The sequence below is a fragment of the Vanessa atalanta genome, chromosome 16 (assembly GCF_905147765.1).
Source record: "Vanessa atalanta chromosome 16, ilVanAtal1.2, whole genome shotgun sequence".
Taxonomy (NCBI): Eukaryota; Metazoa; Arthropoda; class Insecta; order Lepidoptera; family Nymphalidae; genus Vanessa; species Vanessa atalanta.
Genome location: NC_061886.1, coordinates 7,345,977 through 7,369,270, shown reverse-complemented (window position 1 = coordinate 7,369,270; position 23,294 = coordinate 7,345,977). Strand labels below are relative to the sequence as shown.

Genomic DNA, 23,294 nt, shown 5'->3' with positions numbered 1-23,294 from the left:
CTTTACAATTTCTGTTATTGGCATTTGTTAAATAAGATTCCCTTTTTAAGTTAGATTCGATAAGATGGGACTTTGGTTCTCACAAGGTTTTTGATCAATATTATTAATTGATTACAACTAAGCAACGTTCCTCGTCTTATTATGTAAATATATTTCTGCTTGTTAGAAAACGTTCATAGATGCTAATTATTTTATTTTTAATATGAACTTACTATAAGTAATGAATTATAATTAATTCTCTGGGAACTCTACTCATCCGACGGGTAAATATCGAATGATAGAAACAAGTTATTACAAAAGGATCGCATCGGCAAATGTCAATCAAAATATGAATTTATAAATTTGGAAGAGCTTCATAATTCGGGGTGCGATAGACATTGATGCGAAATTGGCACGTAATGGATACCGCTAATTTTTATTGCAATTTTTATTCGATTGTGAATGAAAAAATAATCGATTTCGTAACGGTTGTGTTTGCTTTGGATCTGACAAAGGGAAATGGTTATGAATTTTTAATAGGCCTCTGTTTATTTTTCGCTGCGAAGCGTCGGTGCTTGTATAATTTGTTTGCGACGTTTGTGATATACATGTATTATTTAACAAAATGTATTTGTTTTAAACTTACATTTTTATTATATTTAGGTGATGCTATTTTATTACCGATTGATGCCCGTCACCTTCCTCACCTTTGACTGTATCAAATAAATAACGATTGATTTTAGTAACAACTATTCTACTGTATGTAAATACATTATAAACACAGGCATAGTGAAATAGCGGTCAAGTATTTATGACTCCGTTGATTGGCGTATAACGTGTTATTTGCAACTAATTTAATGATTTGTTACGAGAAAAAACAGTATATGTAATAACAGTTATTTTTAAAAATAATAAGTAAAAATAAATCAGTGTGTACCTACTAAATAAATTTGAAATTTTAATTTTCATTCCTAGCGTTAATTGTGTTTAGATTTGTCAAAGCTGGGCCGAATCCGTTGCATTACTGTCAAAATATCTGTCATAATCGTGTGACATCTTTTCAACTGGCCACCCCCTTAGCAAAGGATTAATGTGGCCCTATTACATCTTCATTACGGTAGGCGGCTGACACGCTATTGTGAATGAAATAATAACATTTTTTTTTATTGTTATTACATTTATTGCCATGATATACGCTTCTCCGTTTACAGAGTACAGATGTGATTCATCAAATATGAGAATAAACTTAAATTTTTCATTTAACTCGATGTAGTTTAAGTATCGATATGAATTAATGTTATTTTGTTTGATTTTGTTTGTATATATCGTATATCGTTCAATGTCAACGATAAGTTAATTATTCATTATCGATTAACATAATACCTAATTTGCTTGCGATATATTTGAATTGTGCTATTGAAATATTAATTTTATAAATTTAATTATATTTTTCGTATTTAAAAATAATGATAAAACATTTAAGATTATTCTATATGTTTAATTAATTATGTTTATACTATTAATAAACCAGATTGTATTTTATAGATAAGCTTATCCGACGTATGTCTAACGTTTCCTGATTTAATAATAAAAAAAAAATATATATATTAGTATCTAATGATTTAAATATTGTTATATCATTTTATTTTTCGAATAATAATTAATTCTCAGGTATAGGACAACTGTTATTTTAGAGAGCTAATTATTAAGGCACTTTAAGAATTTTTCTTAGCATGAACTGAGGAAATTTCAATCTAGAAGTAACAGGGATTCATAAATCTATACAATAAGTAAAGTAGGTACCATATAAATAAGCAAAGATATAATGATATTAAATATTTTAGTTAAATGTAAAAAGGTACGTAGTGGTAACAGTAATACGTAGCATAAATTAACGAAGTATAAGTAATTTGTAACTTTTTATTGGTTAAAAAACCTACAATTAAATCGAAAACAATTATGTGATATATTTATTGTATAGTAGTGAATATAAATTAGTAGAAAACTGATTACGTATATAATGATATTAAATAAACTAGATTTTATAGTTTACTATTTACTTTACTTACGGTTTATTGGTGGACATTTAGCGAGTAGAATTATAAATATGTCTTTTTCGTTTATTTGTTGATATATCTAAGAGGCAAGTTTATTTTAAATTTAACACACAGGTGTAACACACAGGTGTATAACGAACAACAATAAAATTAAACTAAAAACGTCACAATAATAAGTTAAATAATACAAGAAAAAGACCGTGCAATTAAACGCTAAAAGGTTGTCTTTAAAGAGTTTTAATTGAATTTATGAAAAAAAAAAACAATGCCGTTGCTTATTTCTAAACATTAAGACTTATACTAATTAAATCAAAACGAGTATAACTTGTGGCTTTATAGTGATTATTATCAATCAACTCCTACGGCAATGATACGTGTATCAATTTGATGAAGTAGTCGTATACTCGTAAATAATATTATCCGAGGGGAGCTTCACCCCAGATGGATGCAATCCAAACATTTTTATTATTAACAATCAGACACTTATCAGTTAATCTTACACCGGAGTACAATACCGGCTAATCTCCAGGCGTGATAGAAATTTATCTTCGGTATCAGCGGATCATTGTCACCTCGCGTCGGCTTCCCCTCGAATCCTATGTTCAAGGAATACTTGCAATGATTTTGTCGTAGTGATTGATATAGCTCTTTATAAAAACGACGTTTTGTGTATGCAGAAGTATTATTAGTATATTTAAGTATTAGTACCTTTTAATTAATGAAAATTTTAAAAGTTTCCTGGTTTAAACAATATTGCTGCTGTATTCAATTTGTATCGTATTTTAAAAATGAACTTTACACACAACTCGTGTCTTTGCGGCGTCTTATTACCGCCAATATTTTCACCGACAAATTCGTGTTCGTAAAAACAGTGCGGGCATGCACAGTGGGGCAATATTTCATCTGAGCTGGCCAGAACAATAATAGCTTGCGGAGTCGAAGCCACGGCACGTTCGCGCCACAATGTTAGCTGCAACCATTTTATGTTGACCTTTCTTTCGTGTTACAAGTCTTTGAAAAATTAGTTGGAACATTTTAAGTGTTAAAGTTCAACGTTGGTTGGACGATGGATATACCATCGCCAGCATCCGTGTAGACAAAATAATGAATTACCCCGAAAGCAACGCGATATATGCACCGGTTATTGGGTTAGGTTAAGACTTGTTTACTCAGAGAACTCAGCAGAGGCGAATGTTGATGCGTCGGATGCCAAGAGGCTAACTTTGACGCTGTATTATTACGCGTATTGTTTTTAAATAACCATCTCGAGGTGTTCCTATTAAATGTCAAAATGTTTTGTATCGGTACGTGTATTCAGCTTTAAACATACTCAACGTATTTAGCGGTAGAATCAATATGTAAATTGATAGGTATATGTTTATAACATAACAATACCGATCGAACAATTTAATTTTATTCAGATATTAATTTCTATATCCAATACTTATTTATAAACCTATATATAACACCTTTAACGAAAACAAAAAAAAAAGCAACAGTCACCCTACTGCTCTAGATCGAATAAAAAATAGCAATGATCACCAAAAAAACATCAGTAACTAACCGAATAATTTCGTATCCCAGCAATTGTCACGGTGACAGCCGCCGGTGTCTTTGTTGAGATTTTTTTGCTTGTAATCTTCGGGCTAATCCGTTTTAACGCAACCAGATGTGAGACTGCATTTCGAGGCAGAATTTAATTGTACAGAAAGAGGTGGAATCGATATTTCAGTCACTGGAAATATATGAATCCTAACACCTACCGAAATATTTATACCCATAAAATATATGAATAATAACATGATTAAATTGTTACCTCAGTTATTTATTTAAACAGCGTTTCGTATACCACGTCAGTCTTTTAGACGAATATTACAAATGCGAGAGTAACTCTGTCTGTTTGTTTGTAAACCACTGAACCGATCGGAACTGTATCCGATGTAATTTGATACGGACATAGCCAAGATAGATAAGGACTTACTTAGTATAAAAGTTATGTAATATGTAATTTTTTGCCGCGGATGGATATGGTTGATCTTAAATTATTTGACTCCTTTTTTAATTCATTGATCAACGTAAACGTTTATTTTATTAATTTTTTTCACTAACAAATATTGCATGTATTTATTTATAAAAAGGGCAGTTTACATTTATAAAAAAAAAAAGTATATATACGTCTATAATTGACAGCGGTTCTTTGTTCACCGATCACAAAACAAACGATAGCCTTTCTTTGTGCCAATCAATGGGGTGCCGTTAATACTAGATCAATGGGACATCGTGTAACACCCACTGATGTGACCAGCGCTACTTTAACAAAAAAATGCATGTAACGTGATCTTATAGGTATTCAATTAAGGTTCACAATCGCATGCCTCCGTTTTAATTGATGTGAGTTATGCACGTTTTTTGCGCAATGATAGCGCTTCGTGAATATTTTGTCGTGTCAGGAATTAAACCGTTTTGTCTCCGTTTAATGGTCAAAACGTGACCATAGACCGATATCCTAATTTCTTAATAATTTGTTCGGGATACGGTGACAATGAAATGTCGAATTCTATTCAAAAGTTACGGTAATTTATGGGAACGTGAGAATTAACTGAATTAGATTCCGAAATATAATTGACGAGTTGCCAGGTACTGATTATCTTATATTCGTATTAGGGAAAGGATATAAAAGATCGATTTGCATACAAATCAAATGCGTCTCACTAACTTAAATTACGATTTTCTTTTTATTAATTATGTCAATAAACATTTTGTCTTGAATGTTTTTTTTTATGTAGGTACTTAATAGGTAGGCGTACCGGTAATAGGCTACCCAATGTTAAGTGGTCCACGCCGCCCATAGACATCGCCGCTGTTAGAAATATTAACCATCCCTATGGATGCAACTTCTTGCAATGACTTTTATCTATGGGCAACTTCTAAACACATGATCTATTTGCCCAATAGATAAATACAACAAAATAAGTAATCTGCATCCGGTAGCACTTGTTTTACAATAAATATTGAATATGTATGTTTGATATATCTTGGTTGCGTGTTGTATAAATGTAAAAAGAAAACAATTTGTTGATTGAAGCAACAGCTATCATATACAAGGGTAATAAAACAAAGGAGTTTCCTTATAAAAGTGCGATTTAGTATCTGTTGACATCAGCGGAAGTAATTCTTTTTCCTGCTGATAGCGAGGACAGCATAAGGAAGCGTGGTGCCTCACTCGGCTTGAAATACAAGAATTATAGGAAAAATTCTAAGAAGGGTGTTTTTTTTTGTAGAATTTCATTAGGGATGGCAAAGACTTTTGGAAGTTGAAATTTTACCTTGACCTTTTTTCAGGTACATAATCATAAAAGAAAACACGGTACGTAGCAACCGTTGAAATCTGTAGGTTCTTTTAAATACGTATTTTATAAAATTGACTAAATATTTTTGTTAATAAGTTTGTAAAATGAAAATAGTATATTTATATATATTCCGCAATAATACGAACAGTATTGTTGGAATCCTCATAAATTTTCCTTTCATCTATTAATATGGCCTTTATTAATAATAAAAAAATAAATGAAAAAAGCTTAAAACAGCCACCGAATATATTAAACATTAGATCCACTCCACTAAATTCGAATGCTTTTATTTAAAACTAATAATTTGGTTTTAAATTCTATTCATACATATATATCTAGGCTATGTAAACATACGGTCCAATTTGGCGCAGGCATACGTATGGGTAAATAACCGCACAAATTGTTATCTTGTGAAACGAGTCGTGTGATTCGAGCAACGACGCGTGATCGCCGCAACTGCGGTACGGTACGCTCTTCAGTCTGTAGTGGTGGGACGCCTCGTATCGATACTATCAAAACATTTGCAAGAAAATATTGTTACACCAGAATTATTGGTTATTGAATTATTGGTTTAGTAATTACATCAATTATTTAGTAATTACATCATAATTTAAGTGAATTTAATTCCAACACTAGACAATTTAGAAAAAATAATATCATTATTTTATAATTTGTAATCTAATAGTTTCGTAATAAAACTTTACTATTAATAAGCAACGAAATATGGACTCACATAGTTTAACACATACCAGAGAATTTCTATATTTTTTAATTTGATATTGAGATGCGATTTATTAATTTTAAATGAATTTTAATTGTATGTAGGTTACCTATGCTTAATTCACATTAAAATGTTCTCATATAAAAATAAAATTATATTTTACATCGATAGAAACAAACGGCCATCACTAAATTTTATGAAATGTAATTTTCCGACGCTAGCTCGCGAACATTTGTAGCTTTTCCGAGTATTCTGGGAAATTGCGATCTCCGCGCAAAGCGCAAAATATGAGATCAGCCGCAGTTCGCTTAAATTACAAACACATTTTTATAATAATCTGCACTGCGGTCGTTTTGCTTTTACTCTTCTAAAATTCCGAAGTATAAATATCTAAGAGAAGGTTGGGATTTCGACTTTTATATTCGGAGGTACGCGCGATATTTTTTTCTTTTATTTCGCATACATTTTATTTTCGCTTCATTTTATATATAAAATATCTCCTTTTAGAATTTTATGGGTACAAGTTTTCAATGAAAAATAAAATGCATTCAAGTACATATCTCAAGTTGACTTTTCAAGAATATTGAGATTAATAATTATGATGACTAATTGTACGAGGCAGTTTCATTACAACTCTCTGTTAATCAAAAATAAGTTTTCTATATATAAAATTATACCCTATAACTATTCATATAAATATATATAATAATTAGCTTAGCAAATTGACAGGAGCGTATACTAGGCAGAATCCATTACATATTTACATTTAAAGCCGGAATGGCTAAGCGGGTATAACACATATTTTAAGCGATTGAAAATTCGAGTTGCTTTTTAATTTCGAGTCACTTGACCTCTGTTACGAATGTAATTTGTGACTATAATTTATTTAGTACAGTACCACGACAAAGTTGTACATTATCCAGTGAGATATATGTGACTTGTGATTTATATACCTACATATAATAGGTAATAATAATCAATCGAATACGATTTGCAAGTAGGTATTTATATTTTTAGATACAAATGATTGTAATAATTAGATTTATAAATCAAAATTATACTTATACATATGTAGGTAGGTACATATATCATTTGCTGTTATCGAGGAGGAATATTTTTATAAAAAAAAAATCTATAATGTATGAGGATTACTTGAGTATATTAATAAAATTAAATAATAATCTGAAATGATAGAATCTGTCATTAACAAACTGGACAAATATTTCACATTGTCTCACCCTAAATTGCGCAGTCCGCATCCTCCACTGGGCACCACCGATGACTGATGGCTTACTTGTGCTGCTCATCATACCCTTGGCTAGGGCTGTCAGTGCCTACAACTTAAACTAAGACCTGTAGAATATACTTCAATTATTTTTTTTTGCTAATAGCTTATTTTGACTTTTATACAGTTACTTTTGTGAATTATATATTTGGGTTCATAATGTAATCAGAACTTATATAATTTTTAAAATCGATTGCGACATTTATTTGTAGAGTAAAGTGTTAATTTCATCGAAAAGTTTTCAAGTCAACGATTTCATAAGACAGAATTATGTATAAATTTGAATCTTAACCTTCAATAATATATTTTTTAAGAGTTTCACCTCAAAGAATATACCAATTAAATGAGTTCAAATTTCGGAAACGGGTTTCGGTTCAATATCATGTTTAAATACTAAAATAATCAAGAAAAAGTATTTTTTTTAATGAATGCACTAACTATAACGCAGTTTTTGAACGGAGTCTCTCTCGAGTGGTAAATTGAGCACACGCAGCCCTGTATAAGACGAGGTCGGGGGTTGCTAAGATAATTATCTTTTTTACCAAACGCACCCGACGCTGTTTTAATAACGTGATAAATGCTTCGGAAAGGCTTGTCGCTGACGCGGAAGGAGGGTTTCCCGACTTAGATTTGATTAATACCTTACTTGTTACTTTACTTTTATTGTGCAACAGATGCTTTTTATATATTTTTTTCATATAATTTTCTTCACATTTCTCGGGGATCGCCTTTTTTAATTTTACGCCCGATTAGACGCACCTTGTTTCGGTGACTGTTCAATTTACTATTAGATAAACGTGTTCGTATTCTTTGTACATTTAATAGATAATTTATGACACGTCGTAAGAAGCAATCGGTTATTAATAGCAGTAATTAAATTGAATTCAGCGATATGAAATCTGTTATATGGTTTGAAAACAGGAAACGAGGTTTATGAGTTCAAGTATTTATTCAGTTGTAATCAAATCATAATCAGTGCGAATGTTTTTGCTTAAAAAAAAAAAAAACAAAATCACCGAACTACTATTCCAAATGAAAGTAAAAGAAATATAAATTCATGTTAAGGTTATTGACGCTATGTTTACTAACGCAGTAGATCAACTTTAAATACCCTAATTTAATATCGAAGCACAAACACGAAGCCCTCTATCATGGAAGTACACATCTTTGTAAAATATTGCCTTTTCTATTATGACTCAATAGAACTACCGATCGACTCGTTAAGTCATGTAATATGCAAAATATATTCATTCAAAATTAACTCTAATTTCGTTAGCTTTGAGTGCTATGTTTGCCTAAAAATGTTAAGTACTTATGACGCCGTGTATTACTTTATACGCAAAAGGGAATTTGAAGAGTCCGATAAAAATTGTAGGTTACGAACCCCTCGTTTTCATAACGGTTAGACTAACTCCCTTGTTTTCTTATTATCAGGTTAAATTATGCCTTTTGAATGCTGTTTTAAAATTATAATTAATTTTGTTAATAAATATTTTAAATGTATTTGTATTTTTCATTTGGCGTTGATTAAGTATATGATACCTATTATTATGAGTAATTTGACTTGAAGGTACGACTTTTTGCAAGTTTTTCTGATTAGGATTACCTACTTAATCTATTTTATCACCAAAAAGCAATGACGTATGTATAATTTACCAGTTCGCTTTTCTACTTTAAGCTTAAAATAGTAAAAAAAAAATATTAAGAAATGTAGAGTGCTACAGACAATTTCCTTTTTAATATTTATTTAATAACAATGCAATTAATAAATGTTACAAATATTTTTTGCTTTTAAAAATAAATGTAATCTTGAATTCGTACCGCAATAACAATTAATATTATAAATAAAAATATTACCCCGACAAAAAAGTTAGTTTTGTCATATTTTCGTCTTACACATGAGTCATTTTAATTTAACAATATTTTTAAAACGCATATTTTCATTTCGTTGACATGATAAATATCCAGAGAGCGATATGAAAATTAAATTATCGGGGGTGGTCAATGATAAATGTCCAAGCTGTGACGATCCCGCACTGACACATACTAATAGCGCCATCTATCGTGAAGCCGCTGTGTCCGACTAAGTGTCAGTGCCCACAGGTGCGAGGAGATGACGCTGCATGGCGAATAATTTAAATTAATAGACACAATCTTAACTTTATAAATTAATCATAAATTTACAAAATATTATTTACAATTAAACATATGTTTGTTATCATGATAATGAATATTAAAATATTATTTAAATTTAATGATGGCCAACTATTTTGTAAGGCTATAACAAGAACAATCATGTTAATGCAATATAACCAGACAAATAATTAAACAAAGTATATAACTAGTTTAATGGAATTAAAGCGCCATCTTTTATAAATCTACTAACGCTCACGCTTTCTTCCTTGCGGTCCAAGAAGTTCTTACTTAGTACACAAGATGGCGCTTCATAAAAAACTAAAAATATTTTCTATCTTATTATTTTAAAACATACATTTATGTAATATATTATATTTTTCAATGTTGTTTCTCAATTATCAGCTCTCTTAACATATAATCGATTCGAAACAATCTGTAATTTTATTATTTTAAAAATTGCCGTGATTTTGATATGCCTATATTTTTTTATCAGGTGCTTGGAAAAAATGGAGTTCGCGGCTGGCTGGATGGTACCACAGAGAAAACAAACTGGCTTAAGTTTGTGCGATCTACCACTTACTCCCACGACATTAATGTTCAGCATTTCCTCTTAGCTGGTCAAGTATGATCATATTTTATATATTTACCAAATGCTTTGTTGATTCCATTGGTTTATATAAGTACAGCATGTTTAGTATCTTATATAGAATTTAAAAAATATATATATACAAGAAATAATATTTACTATTTTTTATTAGTGAAGTTTTTGTTTTGTAATAAGTATATTTATTTTTCTAAATAGTGAATTTATTTATTGAATTAATTACAAAAAATATATTCGTTTTCACTTATAAAATTATTTCCACATTAATAATCGCAACGGTATAGAGTTAAAACTGACGAATCACAACCCTCATTACCGTCTTTGTTACCACCCCAATAAAATTTGAATGTGGAACGTTTGCAAGTTTCCGGTGACAGAAAATCGTTCTGAACAACTGTGTCCTACTTCCGGTCAGGGGAGCGAACAGATGCGGTGATTAGATTCACTCAATTCCCCTCAGGTTAAGCGGTATTTGATATTTTGACCCCGTATGTATGATTATATGAAAAATCTGTATAAAGTTGTTTACGAATAATTTAAACAATATTGTTTTTGTTCCTTTTTTTTAATTAAAGCTGACAGCTGAGTTCATTATTATATAAGGTATAGAAATAATTACTTAGGCTTACATTTTGAATAGACATTCTTGCAATAGGTTTTAGACACTTTAATGTGATAGGGTTTCTTCAAGTTACTTTTTAAGAAAAAACAACTTATATTTAAAACTCAAGTACCGCATATTTTAACGAAGTACTTTTGAAGCAAATACAAAAGACATACTTTTGTATTTGCTTCAAAAGGATAAGTATCGTTATATCGATTTGAAAAAAAAAATGAGATATTAGATACATATTTAAGCTTAGTGTTACATCTATTTTTAATTAAGTATATAATATTGAAAACTTCATCAAATTACCTTAAACACATTGCTAAAAATAATGTTATTAATAGAAACAATTGATTAATAAAAATCTATATTTTAAAATTTACAATTTAATATTTATAAATGTTAACTTTGATATCGTCCGTTATTTATACAAATATAATAAATACAAAATTAACACTGTCTGTTTGTCTGTTACTTGTTGGTGTGAGGTACCCGGGATTTGGATAAGTATATAGGGTATATTTGATGAGGACAAAGTCAGAGAAAACTGCTAGTTCTGTGTTGTTATTTCACCTGTGTGAAATATGGTAGAGTAGGGTTCTACATACACAAACTTAATCTTAATGTGCTAGACGCATTTCAATGGAACGTTAAAATGTTACAGATCTGGTATAAGGTGACGCGGGATATTGCTTCTGGGCAAGAGTTGCTCCTTGGACCACGAACGTCGCTGCAGTTACAAGATGTAGTCTCTGGCATCGGTGAGTGTAGTGTTTGATTTATTATTTATTCTTGTTATATCTATATATTCGTACGTTTTTCGAATTTTATTAACACGTTTAACAGATGGAACAAAGATAGAAAGATGTAAGTAGGTATATATTCTTATAAATTTTCACCAGCTCACCATGAAGCATCGAATCGGAATAGTTAAGTTCCAAATCTTCTCCTTAACTGTAGATGACCTCTTTGCTTTGAACATTAATTTGTTGTTGCTATTAACAACAATAAATCTATAACAACTGAAACACATATAAAGTATCACATATGTGATGTAAGTTCTAGTTTAACTGCTAAGTTCCGTGAGAGTTGAATCACTGGCGCGTCACGCTCCGCTAGGTCCAGGCAGTTAATTGGAGTCACCTGCCCGCTAGCGACACGTGTGACTTTTGCCCGCATATTATGTATACATGATGTTCTGTTTTATATCCTATTTATATTAAACAAGTATTATTTATAGATATAAAGCGTAATTTATTTTGACAAAAAAGTTCAGTTAAGATATGTACCTCGAAGACTAATTGTTAAAACTTAAGCTTCATTCAGTTGCAAGTTGGTTAGAGTAGATCTAATAGTTGACGTATGAGTAAGTAACGAAAAGAAGGTTCGTTCCTTCAAATTTGTTCCAGAAAGTTCTATGTTTCTTTTTTTTTATTTTGAACGTTTAGGTTATTTTCGTTGCTTTTATCTGTTAGACAATCTAGTTTTAAAATCAATTTTTTTTCGTTGATTTTAAAAAATATATTGTTATATATAGTACTCGATTGCGTTCCATTTATTTATAAACTTAAATATTTATGTTTAGTTTTAATTTTATCGATCATAGCATTTATTGTAAGGACACCGTTAACCCGCTATATGTAAAAAGTCATAGGGCGCGAACACACGGCGGCACGCGCGCATGCGATATTTAATTTAGATAAATCGCGACGTGCGACGGCCGATGTGAAAAATCACGCATATGTTATATTACCATAGGGGAGTGAGGCTAGATTATAATTTACTAGATATGATGTGTAAAAACGCTATCTCGTTGAATAAAAAATTAAAATGTTAAGTGGTCTTCAATTACATATTAAAACAAAAAAAAAAACCAAACCATTCTTATAAAACTGCTAATGAAAATTTTAAATGTCAAATTGATAAATTATATTACGATAGTTTATTTATAGAACTTGAAATAAAGTCAATATCTTCAATTTTCTAAAATTAAGTTCGATTACAAATTAATAATTTGTTGTTAAGTATTTTCATTGTTTCGGATCATTATGGTAAAATATATATATATTTTAAAACAAAAAAATGTAAGTTATTCGTGTTAGTATAATAACGTGCCTACCTTAGTTTATTCGTCTGTCATATCTAGTGTGATACGTTCGTGAAATAGGGCTCTTCAAAGCTTCCTGCTTAGGCTTCCGGTAGACGGCGGCGTTGCACCCGGCAATGTTCAGTGATTTATGCGATTTGAATTGTCCATAATTACCGACTTCAAATAAAATTATCCGCTTAGACTTTGATAATTTTGTGTTCTATAATGACGTCATTAAGACAATCAAGATAAAAGAAATTTTTTTTTTTTTATGGCATCGGTTGGCCGGCGAGCATATGGGCCACCCGATGGTAAGTGGTCACCACCGCCCATATACAAAGGCGCTGTAAGAAATATTAACCATTCCTTACCTCCTATGCGCCACCAACCTCGGGAACTAAGATGTTATGTCCCTTGTGCCTGTAATTACACTGGCTCACTCACCCTTCTAGCCGGAACACAACAATACAGAGTACTGTTATTTGGCGGTAGAATATCTGATGAGTGGGTGGTACCTACCCAGCCGGGCTTGCACAAAGCCCTACCACCAAGTAGCCCTACCACCAATTACACATAGCCTACATGACATAAATAATAATGATAATAATAATTAAGTAGTTTCCAATTTTTATAAATAGTTACAGAGTATATAACGTTCAACAATGATAGCTAAACAAATAGCGAATGTATTACAACAATTCAACACAATTCCACAATGACTCTTAAATATTATCCCTAATTAGAATCGATTTGCAGTGGCTCCATTCAAGCATTTGTCATAATGCTCCGGGCGCTCTTGCACAAGACATGATTGATGAGGCTCAAACTAAGAGAGGCCACCTATAGCTCCATTCATTCAATAATTCGATAACACAAACTTTTGCTAAAGGATTAATAAATTCAACGTCATCTGTTGAAGATAAATGCCTACGATATTCGGAAAGTAAAAGCTTGAGTGACAGATTTTTGATAGCCCGATGATTGATCTTTGTTGTTATGAGCAATTTGCTAGCGGTATCAATTTAGTTAGGTATTTGAAAATCGAAACATAAACACACACAAACGCATTAAAATGTGTAGATACACATAAACAGAAACATGTTTTATTTTTTTTAAACAATTATTATGCAAAATATTATAATAATCCAGTTGACGTCAATCGCAATAATAATAATGTAATATTAACCCTTTATTAGTCGTTCTTTTTTTTTTTAAATTGGCCGCGTGCATTCGTGCGAGTAATGAATGAGTGTCGCGCGCTGACATTTGTCATCGCGCAATTGTCGCACAGATTAAAATTGATGACGTTGCTTTGTCCGACGCAGCGCATGCGCTATTGTTGTGTGTAGAAGCCGTATTATCAAGCCGTTGATGTTAAATCTATTTTTTCAAAATCTGATAAGAAATAATGAAAACGTTTTATTAAGATTGATTATCATGTTTTAGATAAAGAGAAGAACAACATGAAAACTAATATCCATTTAATAATTTATATCTTTTGTCTCGAAATGTGGTATACAAGTATTACATGGTATGCGAGTAGATTTTTAATTAATCAATGTCTTCATTAATTTTACTTAAAATTACAGTTACACATTCTCGATTCATATGAGAAAGGAATCATTTGCGCAAAACCAAAATTTATCACAATTGCAACGATTCCCCCACAAATTGAATGATTAATCAAAAAATTAACCAACTACAATGCTCTCACCCTCCATTAAACCGACTACAATCGCTCAGCGTCCCACATCGTGTATTTATTTAACAATCAAATAAATATTACGGACAATAAAATAGAAATATTTCAATTTAATATTCCCGCCCCCGGTGAAGGGTTAAATCTGGTACGGGAGCGTTTGTCCTCGTATTTTTGTTTGGAGATTAGCTAGAACTGATATCTTGATGAAACGCAAAATTAAGCAACACAATTCTATTATAGATAAAAATATAATCTCGTCTGTTCAAAATGTTTTATAATTCAAATTTTATTAAGTTACAATATGAAATATATATACAATACGACAATTCGTTTAAAGCTAGTTATTATAGATTCAAAACGGCGATGCACCAGCATCCTGTGCAACGGTCAGTACCGGTAAAGGTCCGTTCGCACCGCGGGGCGTAACGGCGAGCTTGGGACGCACCTGACGCGTTCAGAATCTGCGCCGTGAGCGATAAGGGCTTACTGCTGCAGGGCTGCATTGCTTTAACGTACCTGTAATTTGATTGTGAATCTGACGCTTAAATGTATAAATGTCATAGAGGGAATGTTTTGTTGTGAATTACAATTTGTATACCAAATCAAAAAGTCTTAATAATTCTAATACTTTTATCAGGTAAGATCTTACAAGCGTTTTTGTATGGTCATTTTAAAAGAATAAATTTAATTTAACGTCATCACTAGTTCTGACTGTAGAATCAACTGAAAATTGAAATAAAATAAAATATATATATCAACGAATACTAAAATCATGTTTTGTATCATTTATAATATAATATTTTATTGAGTACTTACTTATTACGTCTGATTTAATAATTTTTTCAAGATTTTTTTATAAAAAGTATTTCTGAATAATTAGTAAAAAATTAAGCGAATAGTTTGCACTTATTAATTTGACATCTGTGTTTATTTTGAAAATGTCAAGTTAACCATCTGTCTATTAATTAACTTTAAACTTTTTTTTTAAATTGTAATTATACTAAATAATATTTCTTAAATGTAACGTTTATATTATAAATGTAATGTTACTGAAGAAGTAATCACGATAAAGATACACGTATACAAGTAAAGTATTTTTTTGAAGGTCATAAGTTTTCCCACAGTGAAAGTTCGCTTAAGTATTGATGTGTATGATATAAATTACATTCCGAATATAAAGACCGAGACAACAGGTGAGGTGTAGCTGTAGTTAAATTAATTCAAAACATCAGTAAGTCACCGTCACGGTCCGGTAGCGCCATCTACGCCATTTGGTAACTCCGTGGGAAAACTTAACGTACGCGCCAATGGTGAACGGTAACGGTGGACGAGTAAGTTTAGAATAAGTGTAGAGAAAAATATATATATCTATCAATAAATTATTAACATTTATTAAAAATTATTAAAAGTTTTGAGGATACATTTTTTAATGATTATTATATAAGTTATATATAAGTCTTTAATGCTTATTATTTCTTGTTTTCTACGCGACATACTATGTATTATTTTAGTTTCTTAATTATATTTTCAATTTTTCAATAATTAATTTATTAGCTCCAATAAAAAAAATAGTACCCGTTTAGACAATAATATAAAGTACTGGTACTATATACCCAGATTGAAATTATTTTCAAACCGTTCTACATAGTTGTTACCTCTGGATAAAATATCGATTATCGGTAATTAATTTACTTAGGAATTCAATACATTTTTTCCATACAAAAAGTATTTATTGATTTGCTCGTTGCAAATCCGCGGTGCGTATGAAAAACAACTTTTCCTGATTCCATCGTCAATTGATTGCTGGTATGGTTGGTATTCTTAATGTGTAAATTCTGTAAACTAAAGGTATGCGTTATGATTAATTATCGATTTTATTGCCTGAGATAAGGTTTATGCATTGCTTCCCTGTGTGTTTGATTACAGGACAGGTTTGTAAATATATACGCAATAGGTTGTATTCTGGCTTCGTTCAAAACATAGTGTACATAGCTGCTAGCGAGTAATATAGACCGTGATACTGTTCCGAATGTACACAATAATCTCCAAACAAACAAACAAACAAACATAAGCACATTTTATAGAATTTATATTATTTTTTACAGCGTCTTTGGTTAATTATAAAATAGTAGGCATTAATTTGTAACAAATAAACAGCTATGCATACACCAGCACGCAATTATGATAAAATATTTATGGTAATTACAATACGAGATAAGAATAGACAAATAACGAACAATTATTGTAAAGCCTAAGTTTTCTATAGTTACCTATGTTTGTCTTAAGGGTTACGTTCTTTTATAGTTGCTTTGAAGAGTAGGTATGAATCGAGAAGTAATAAGATATAATAGGTTTGTTAATTTGAAGTTCATCGTTTATACATTTATTTAAACACTGTGATATCTATCTTTGTGTCATTAATCCATTAATGATTTGACATTCGAAAGAAGAAGACACACGATTGTCGATACGCTGTAAATACCTACATATATTTGTATTTAGTGCGGGACGTGTTCTTGACGGTTCACATGTTTCTGGATACATGGAGATATATTATTATTTTTTAATTTTATATTTTGTGATGTCTGTCACGGCTTAATCTTTATAAATATTTATACATGTAGTACAATCATTGATTGTACTTTTTAAATCAGCTTTTTGTAACTTAAATTAAGAGGGCAATGAGTTTTAAAACATATGTCTTCTTCCGATACTTTCTTGGTATGGCATTATTGACGTATCTCAATGTAGGCAGTTAATGAATTACTAATAATAGGAGTAACACATTAGTATACCACAAAACGTGGACGTGTCACGCATAGATGATTTCCAATGCGAATGTCGGGTCAAGTGAACATATTTACCCTCGCCATCAGGTGGGGTGGGGGTGGGTGGCCCTTGATAATTTGTACTAGCACCTCAGTGTCGTATTGACATCATATACAGTTCGGTTGACCTCTCACCTTCTTTGGTACCATCAGCTTTCCGCGGTTCGATTAACTCATAGAATTAGTGCTCTTCAATTGTTTGTACCAGAAATCGACTGAGGTGAGTTACATTACGATTAAATTTAAGTAATAGTATTGTTATTTGTATTTATTATGTACAACTTTTTTTGTAGTTATAATGACAAGTAAATATATTAAAAGCGATTTATATAAACGCTATGAGCTGAAAACAGGTACTAGTAGGCTTAGACTTGATCTATATTTTATGATTTATTATTTCTATTTCGTTCCTTCATATTACTCCGATGATATCACCATCCTTGCGGGCTTATCACGGATGCGGGCTCGTTAGACAATGCTCGAGGCGTGGTTTCACTTGTCGTGACTCGAATTAATTCTGCACGTGTCAATGTAAAATATATCATAGGTCCGACGCCTGGTCGTGATCTTCAAATCATGTTCTATTTGACGTTTTTAAGATGATGACTTTGTTTCCTTAGAGATGTGGTACGTTTTTATAATAAGTTATTAACAATTGTGTATAAAAAATATACTTTCGTTGTATCTTTTTATTATTTTATTAATTCATTTTTAGACAAATGCATATCAACAAAAGCTACTTGTCTTATTGTAAATGTAACTTTATTATAGATGTAAATTTATTTATTTTATTTTGTTTACTGCATTTCAAACAGAGTTAACTATTTCATAACAGTTATTTGAAAACGGAATATCATTTATGGATATGTAATATTAAAAGAAATATTGGTTGTTGGAAAAAACATCGTTTCCGTGTAATTTAATGCTCTCTATAAACTATCGATATTGACTTCTAAGCAGTTACAGCGCTTTCTAAATGGAACACCCAATAAAACAAATTAATTCATGTCAGGATGCTGCAGCGGCTGTCAGCGGAGGTTTATGCGTCCTGTTATGAAAGTCTTCTATTAATTGCTACCGTCTTGCTCCAAGTCTGATTTACATGACGCGTAATATATACGTATTGGCTATCATTGATCAATTGATAAAATCAAGATTCAAGTAGATTGTACTATCGTGTTTTCTGTACTATTATTTACATTACAACTCAATGTAATACAAAGTTGGTTGACTGTTAGTAATACATAGAATTAATTTTAATATGCGAATCTACCAGATGTATTTTTCATTTGTAAACATTATAATTTTTGTTTTTATTTTCAATTTCTTAGAAAAATTAGGCATCTGGAACTAATCATTTAATTAATTATATACGTAATCTTGTTGCAATAGAATGCCTTTTAAAGGGTTGAAACTTTTATCTAATTATAGGTGTTAACCTAATCATTTTTGTGTCTATGTTTTTAAGTCATTTTATTCTTTTTTGAACATAAAAATGATTCAGAAACTTTTTTTAAACGCAAAATATGTTTCTGAATGTTGACTATCGTATTTTACAGGACGTGAAGGATCAAGTGTCAACTCTTCGAGCTCTCAACCTGAGGACGAGGAACGAGAGGATACTGAGCCTCGGTGTTCTTTTTGCGACGGACCTTTTCCTAACATCGACGCGTAAGTTGTATTTTTTTTTTATTTCAAACAGCTTATCACATCTATTAGTGTTAATTCTTCTGTTCGTGTATAGCTTGCAATTAGTCTTTAATAATAATAATAATGAAAAATAAAACCAATTACCCTAATATGTATTTAACAAAAGCAATAAATAAAATAAACAAGTCGTATTGATTTGGAATAATTCATTCTTATCGTTATCTAAACCAATCAGTCAAGCTACCGTAAGGAGCAGAAGTCAATCAATTTCAAACGTCTTCAAAACCATTAACCCACAGTACTCTTTGGTCATCTCGAGTCTATTTTAGATTTATTTCCAACTAAAGATGTGCTCCTTCGATAAGACGCGTGCGTCGATAACTTGTTGCTGGCACGCGACGTTGCAACATTCATTCGCTTTTTAAATCTCGTAATTTACTTGAAACGATGATTCCTATCTGGGTTTTTAACTACCGTTTAAATTTATTTTCTACAAAGTATTACATTATATTAAATAAAAGTTGAGATAATAATTCAGCATGTCCATACAACTACCAAACAAAGCAAAAGGAATCTATGTATGCGTTTAATAAAATGTTACCAAATACATATAAGGAATGATGGCAGTCGGTAACGAGCAATGGTTGGTAGTCTATAATGGCGTGTGTTATCATATTCTATTGAAGCGGCGTCGAGACTCGTCAATAATGCAAAAGATCTTGATTATCGACATGCACCAGTTTTAACGTATCCTCTTATCGCGACATCACTATTCAATGAATTGTTAGAAAAAATTGTAGGACATCGAAAAATCGATGCCCAGTTGTAACACATCTTTAAAATATACTCCAGACATTTTACTTCTCCAATGATTAACGAACATTCTTAAAAATCGAATTTGAACATAACATTGCTACATCACTATGAAAACGTTAAATAAAGTTTGCTAATATGAAAAATGTTACGTATATTATCAATCCGTAAGCAAATAAAATCACCTAATCATCCTTATTCTAGAAAGATTAATCAATTAATAGGTGAAGTTCTTAAATCTGAATGTATATGTGTTATGTTATGACATTTAATATCGCACAAAAACTTTTGTCTCGACAGATTCGATTAAAGTACTAAATACTAATACTAGATTCACTATCATGTAAGATTAATTTTAAATTGATTGATCAAAATTCTTGCGTGTTTTTTATAAGATCAAAGATCTGTTAATTTATCATCGTTTGATATTATAAATTGTCATAATTAGTTGTCAATTCTCAAGTTAGCAAGGTCGATTTAAATTGTTTGCTTTATGAAATCCGAATCAATTGTTATTGCCTGCGTTAATATTCAGTCTACAATAGATTATTAAAATGTAAACTCGGCCATCGGTAGTACGTGATTAGACTATGGACATCTAAAATGTAACTATTTTATAAATACGATACGGAATTTACTGCAATTTTATATATTTACTAAATATATTTTGTAGTTTTAAATTACACAAAATAAAATTATGTTTCTTATTTGAATGTCGATTTCAATTAATACACTTACAAAGTTTACTATAAATATTGTATTTTTTTATACTTTAAATGGATGGAGTATTATTATATTAGAATAAAATATTCATTTGTGTTTAGGTATTACATTATATTGAAATCATAAAATTTCAAGGTTTCTTTGACTTCGATAAGATAAATTAGCAACATTTTAATACCACATCTTGTCTCAGTGGCGTATGTGGGTGGAGTTAAATGGATCGGCTCCGAATGAAAGTTGTTCATTGGATGTTATCAATCCGAGAACATGCAGATCGATTCTACGATCAGCATCTTATAATGACTATTCTCTTGTATGTTCTAGCCCTAATTTACATCGAAACATGGCTAGTTGATATATTCACAGAGAAAACTTGTTTTATTAAAATAAAGTTATAATAGATTTCTAAAATGTGAATATTTTAATACTGACTGTAAATAACTATACACTTTGAAAAATGTGATTACAAAAATCTATATATTTTTTTTAATTTAATCACTGGTTGTTAATAATGAATATACATGTTAAATCGCATCTTTAATTATAAAGTCTGTATTGCAACATATCTTTAAAAACGCAATTGATATATCTTCAAAATCTTATTTGAATGTTCGTGAATTGTAAGCCGTAATAAAATAAGCACTGAAGATTGCCGATTCCGATACAAGAGCCTCGAGGCTATAGCGATACATTTTATATTTGTTAAGACACTGATAACCAACTGACTAAGATGTAATGCGAGTTTAATGATATATTTTTATATTATTATTAACTTTAGGGTTGAATTAGTCATACAATATCTTTAAGTTGACAAAACCTATCAATTCATCACAGTCTGATCTAAAATAGCCTACGCTTAAAATTTAAAAACATTAAGGAAAAATTTATATCGTTATCAAACAAACTTGTCCGACTATTTGCTCTTTCGATATCTCAGTACAGGCCTTAACTGCGCAATCGACGAGTTACATGTAAGCGATAGAACCATTACTGACGTTAGATTTTATTTCTAAGATTAATTAAAAGATACGGCGGGCGGTCGGTTGCGGAGAGTGAAAACGTTCTGTCTTATCACATTGACAAGTACGAGACAAATCAACATGCGACTTCGAACGGCCTTTCTCTAATGTTTAAAATAAATCTGTAATATATAACCAGCAATGTAATTCGGTCGATTAAAATGTATCTTATGTAATACGTAACAGGTGTAACGTTACAAGTAGCCAGAGGCGGCAAGGGTTGCGTGCGCTGAACCAGTTGCAATCATACTCAAATAATTCGTGCAAGTGATCCGTTACTGTCGAATGTCGGAATAGATTTCGGGAAGGCGTTTGATTTCGTTGAACATTAAAAATATTTATGATGCATTTTGCAATTATGTTTATGATTTTGTTTTTTATATGATATAATCTAGTCGTTTCACGCATACTAAGACATCTTGTACGCACGAGCGTCACTCACTCATACAAATAATATTTAGGGGCGCGTCTTCGTGAGTGCATAATTCTATACTTGTAAAGCTTATATCAAATATGAATTGGAACATTCGCCGTGTGGAACCAAAACACGTTTGAGTTATGTATGGGCTGGATTGCACTAAGTTGTCCGCGTAGGCGATCTTGGGTCTAGATATAGATATTATTTTGTCTTCCTGTACTTGCATCCGAGTCGTCGCTTAATGCAACTTCGCTGATACTAGTTCGTTAAGCTTATCTTTTTCACTTTCTATTATGGATATTGACGGAATCTGATGTTGTTCTGCATAAGCATTGAATAATTTTACTTCATTTACAAAGATATTACTAGAAAATCGTATCTTAAATAGGAAATACGTAAATGTTGTCCACAAATGGGACAGTCAGATTGTCCACAAATGTATTTGCTTAGCTTAAGATTATTTACATATAGTTTTGCTCTATTTTACGTCTGCATATTTGTAATATTATTCTATTTATAAAAATGATATATGTTTACTTTTAGGCTAGATCGTCATCTGATCCAAGCTCACGCTCAACCTGCATCTGCTTTTCACTGTGAACTCTGTAATCGGGCATACAGCTCCCGTGCTCTTCTGCTGAGACATCGGGCGCTCACCCACACTGATATTAGAAAGTACCCCTGCGAAAATTGCCCGAAGGTGTGATTTCGTTTTATGATAATTTATATGTGGTGAAGTTTAAATAATTAAATATGATGGTACAATATTTAAAATTGGTTTGGTAAAGAATTGAAGTAGCCAGTGTATTTCATCTCATGATTAAGATTCTATTATTTTGAAACAATAGATGGCAATCGAAGAGTAATACATGAACCAAATTTACTTATTTTTCAAGTTCTAAGCTAAATATTCAAATTTTTACGAGAAAAATTTACCACGTTTTTCGAAAGGTGATGTTATTTCAGGTATTTACCGATCCTTCCAACCTCCAGCGCCACATCCGCGCGCAGCACGTCGGCGCGCGCAGCCACGCCTGCCCCGAGTGCGGGAAGACCTTCGCCACGTCCTCTGGGCTCAAGCAGCACACGCACATCCACTCCAGCGTCAAGCCTTTCCAGTGCAAGGTCTGCTACAAAGTGAGTATCCGGATCCGTATAATCTAATCTAAGCAGTTGCGATTACAATTACAATTTACGACTTATATTTCTTTCTTCTGAACATCATGGATATTCAAAAATGTAACTAACATCGTATTTTTACACTCTTGATAGTATTTAAATTTAAAATATTCCTTTTACATCGTATTACACGA

General features: G+C 31.2%; 1 protein-coding gene across 4 annotated transcripts in view; it reads left to right on the top strand.

Moving 5' to 3' along the window:
* The window catches only part of LOC125069870 (histone-lysine N-methyltransferase MECOM-like), a 111,188-nt gene that overhangs the window by 72,287 nt on the left and 15,607 nt on the right, over positions 1-23,294 (top strand). For 3 of the 4 annotated variants that reach the window (XM_047679470.1, XM_047679469.1, XM_047679472.1), the window contains 5 exons: positions 10,022-10,150; positions 11,404-11,500; positions 18,918-19,029; positions 22,525-22,681; positions 22,948-23,118. In XM_047679470.1, coding sequence (XP_047535426.1) covers positions 10,022-10,150; positions 11,404-11,500; positions 18,918-19,029; positions 22,525-22,681; positions 22,948-23,118 — 666 coding nt within the window. The remainder of the gene's footprint in view (positions 1-10,021; positions 10,151-11,403; positions 11,501-18,917; positions 19,030-22,524; positions 22,682-22,947; positions 23,119-23,294) is intronic. The other variant, XM_047679471.1, reaches the window with a different exon arrangement.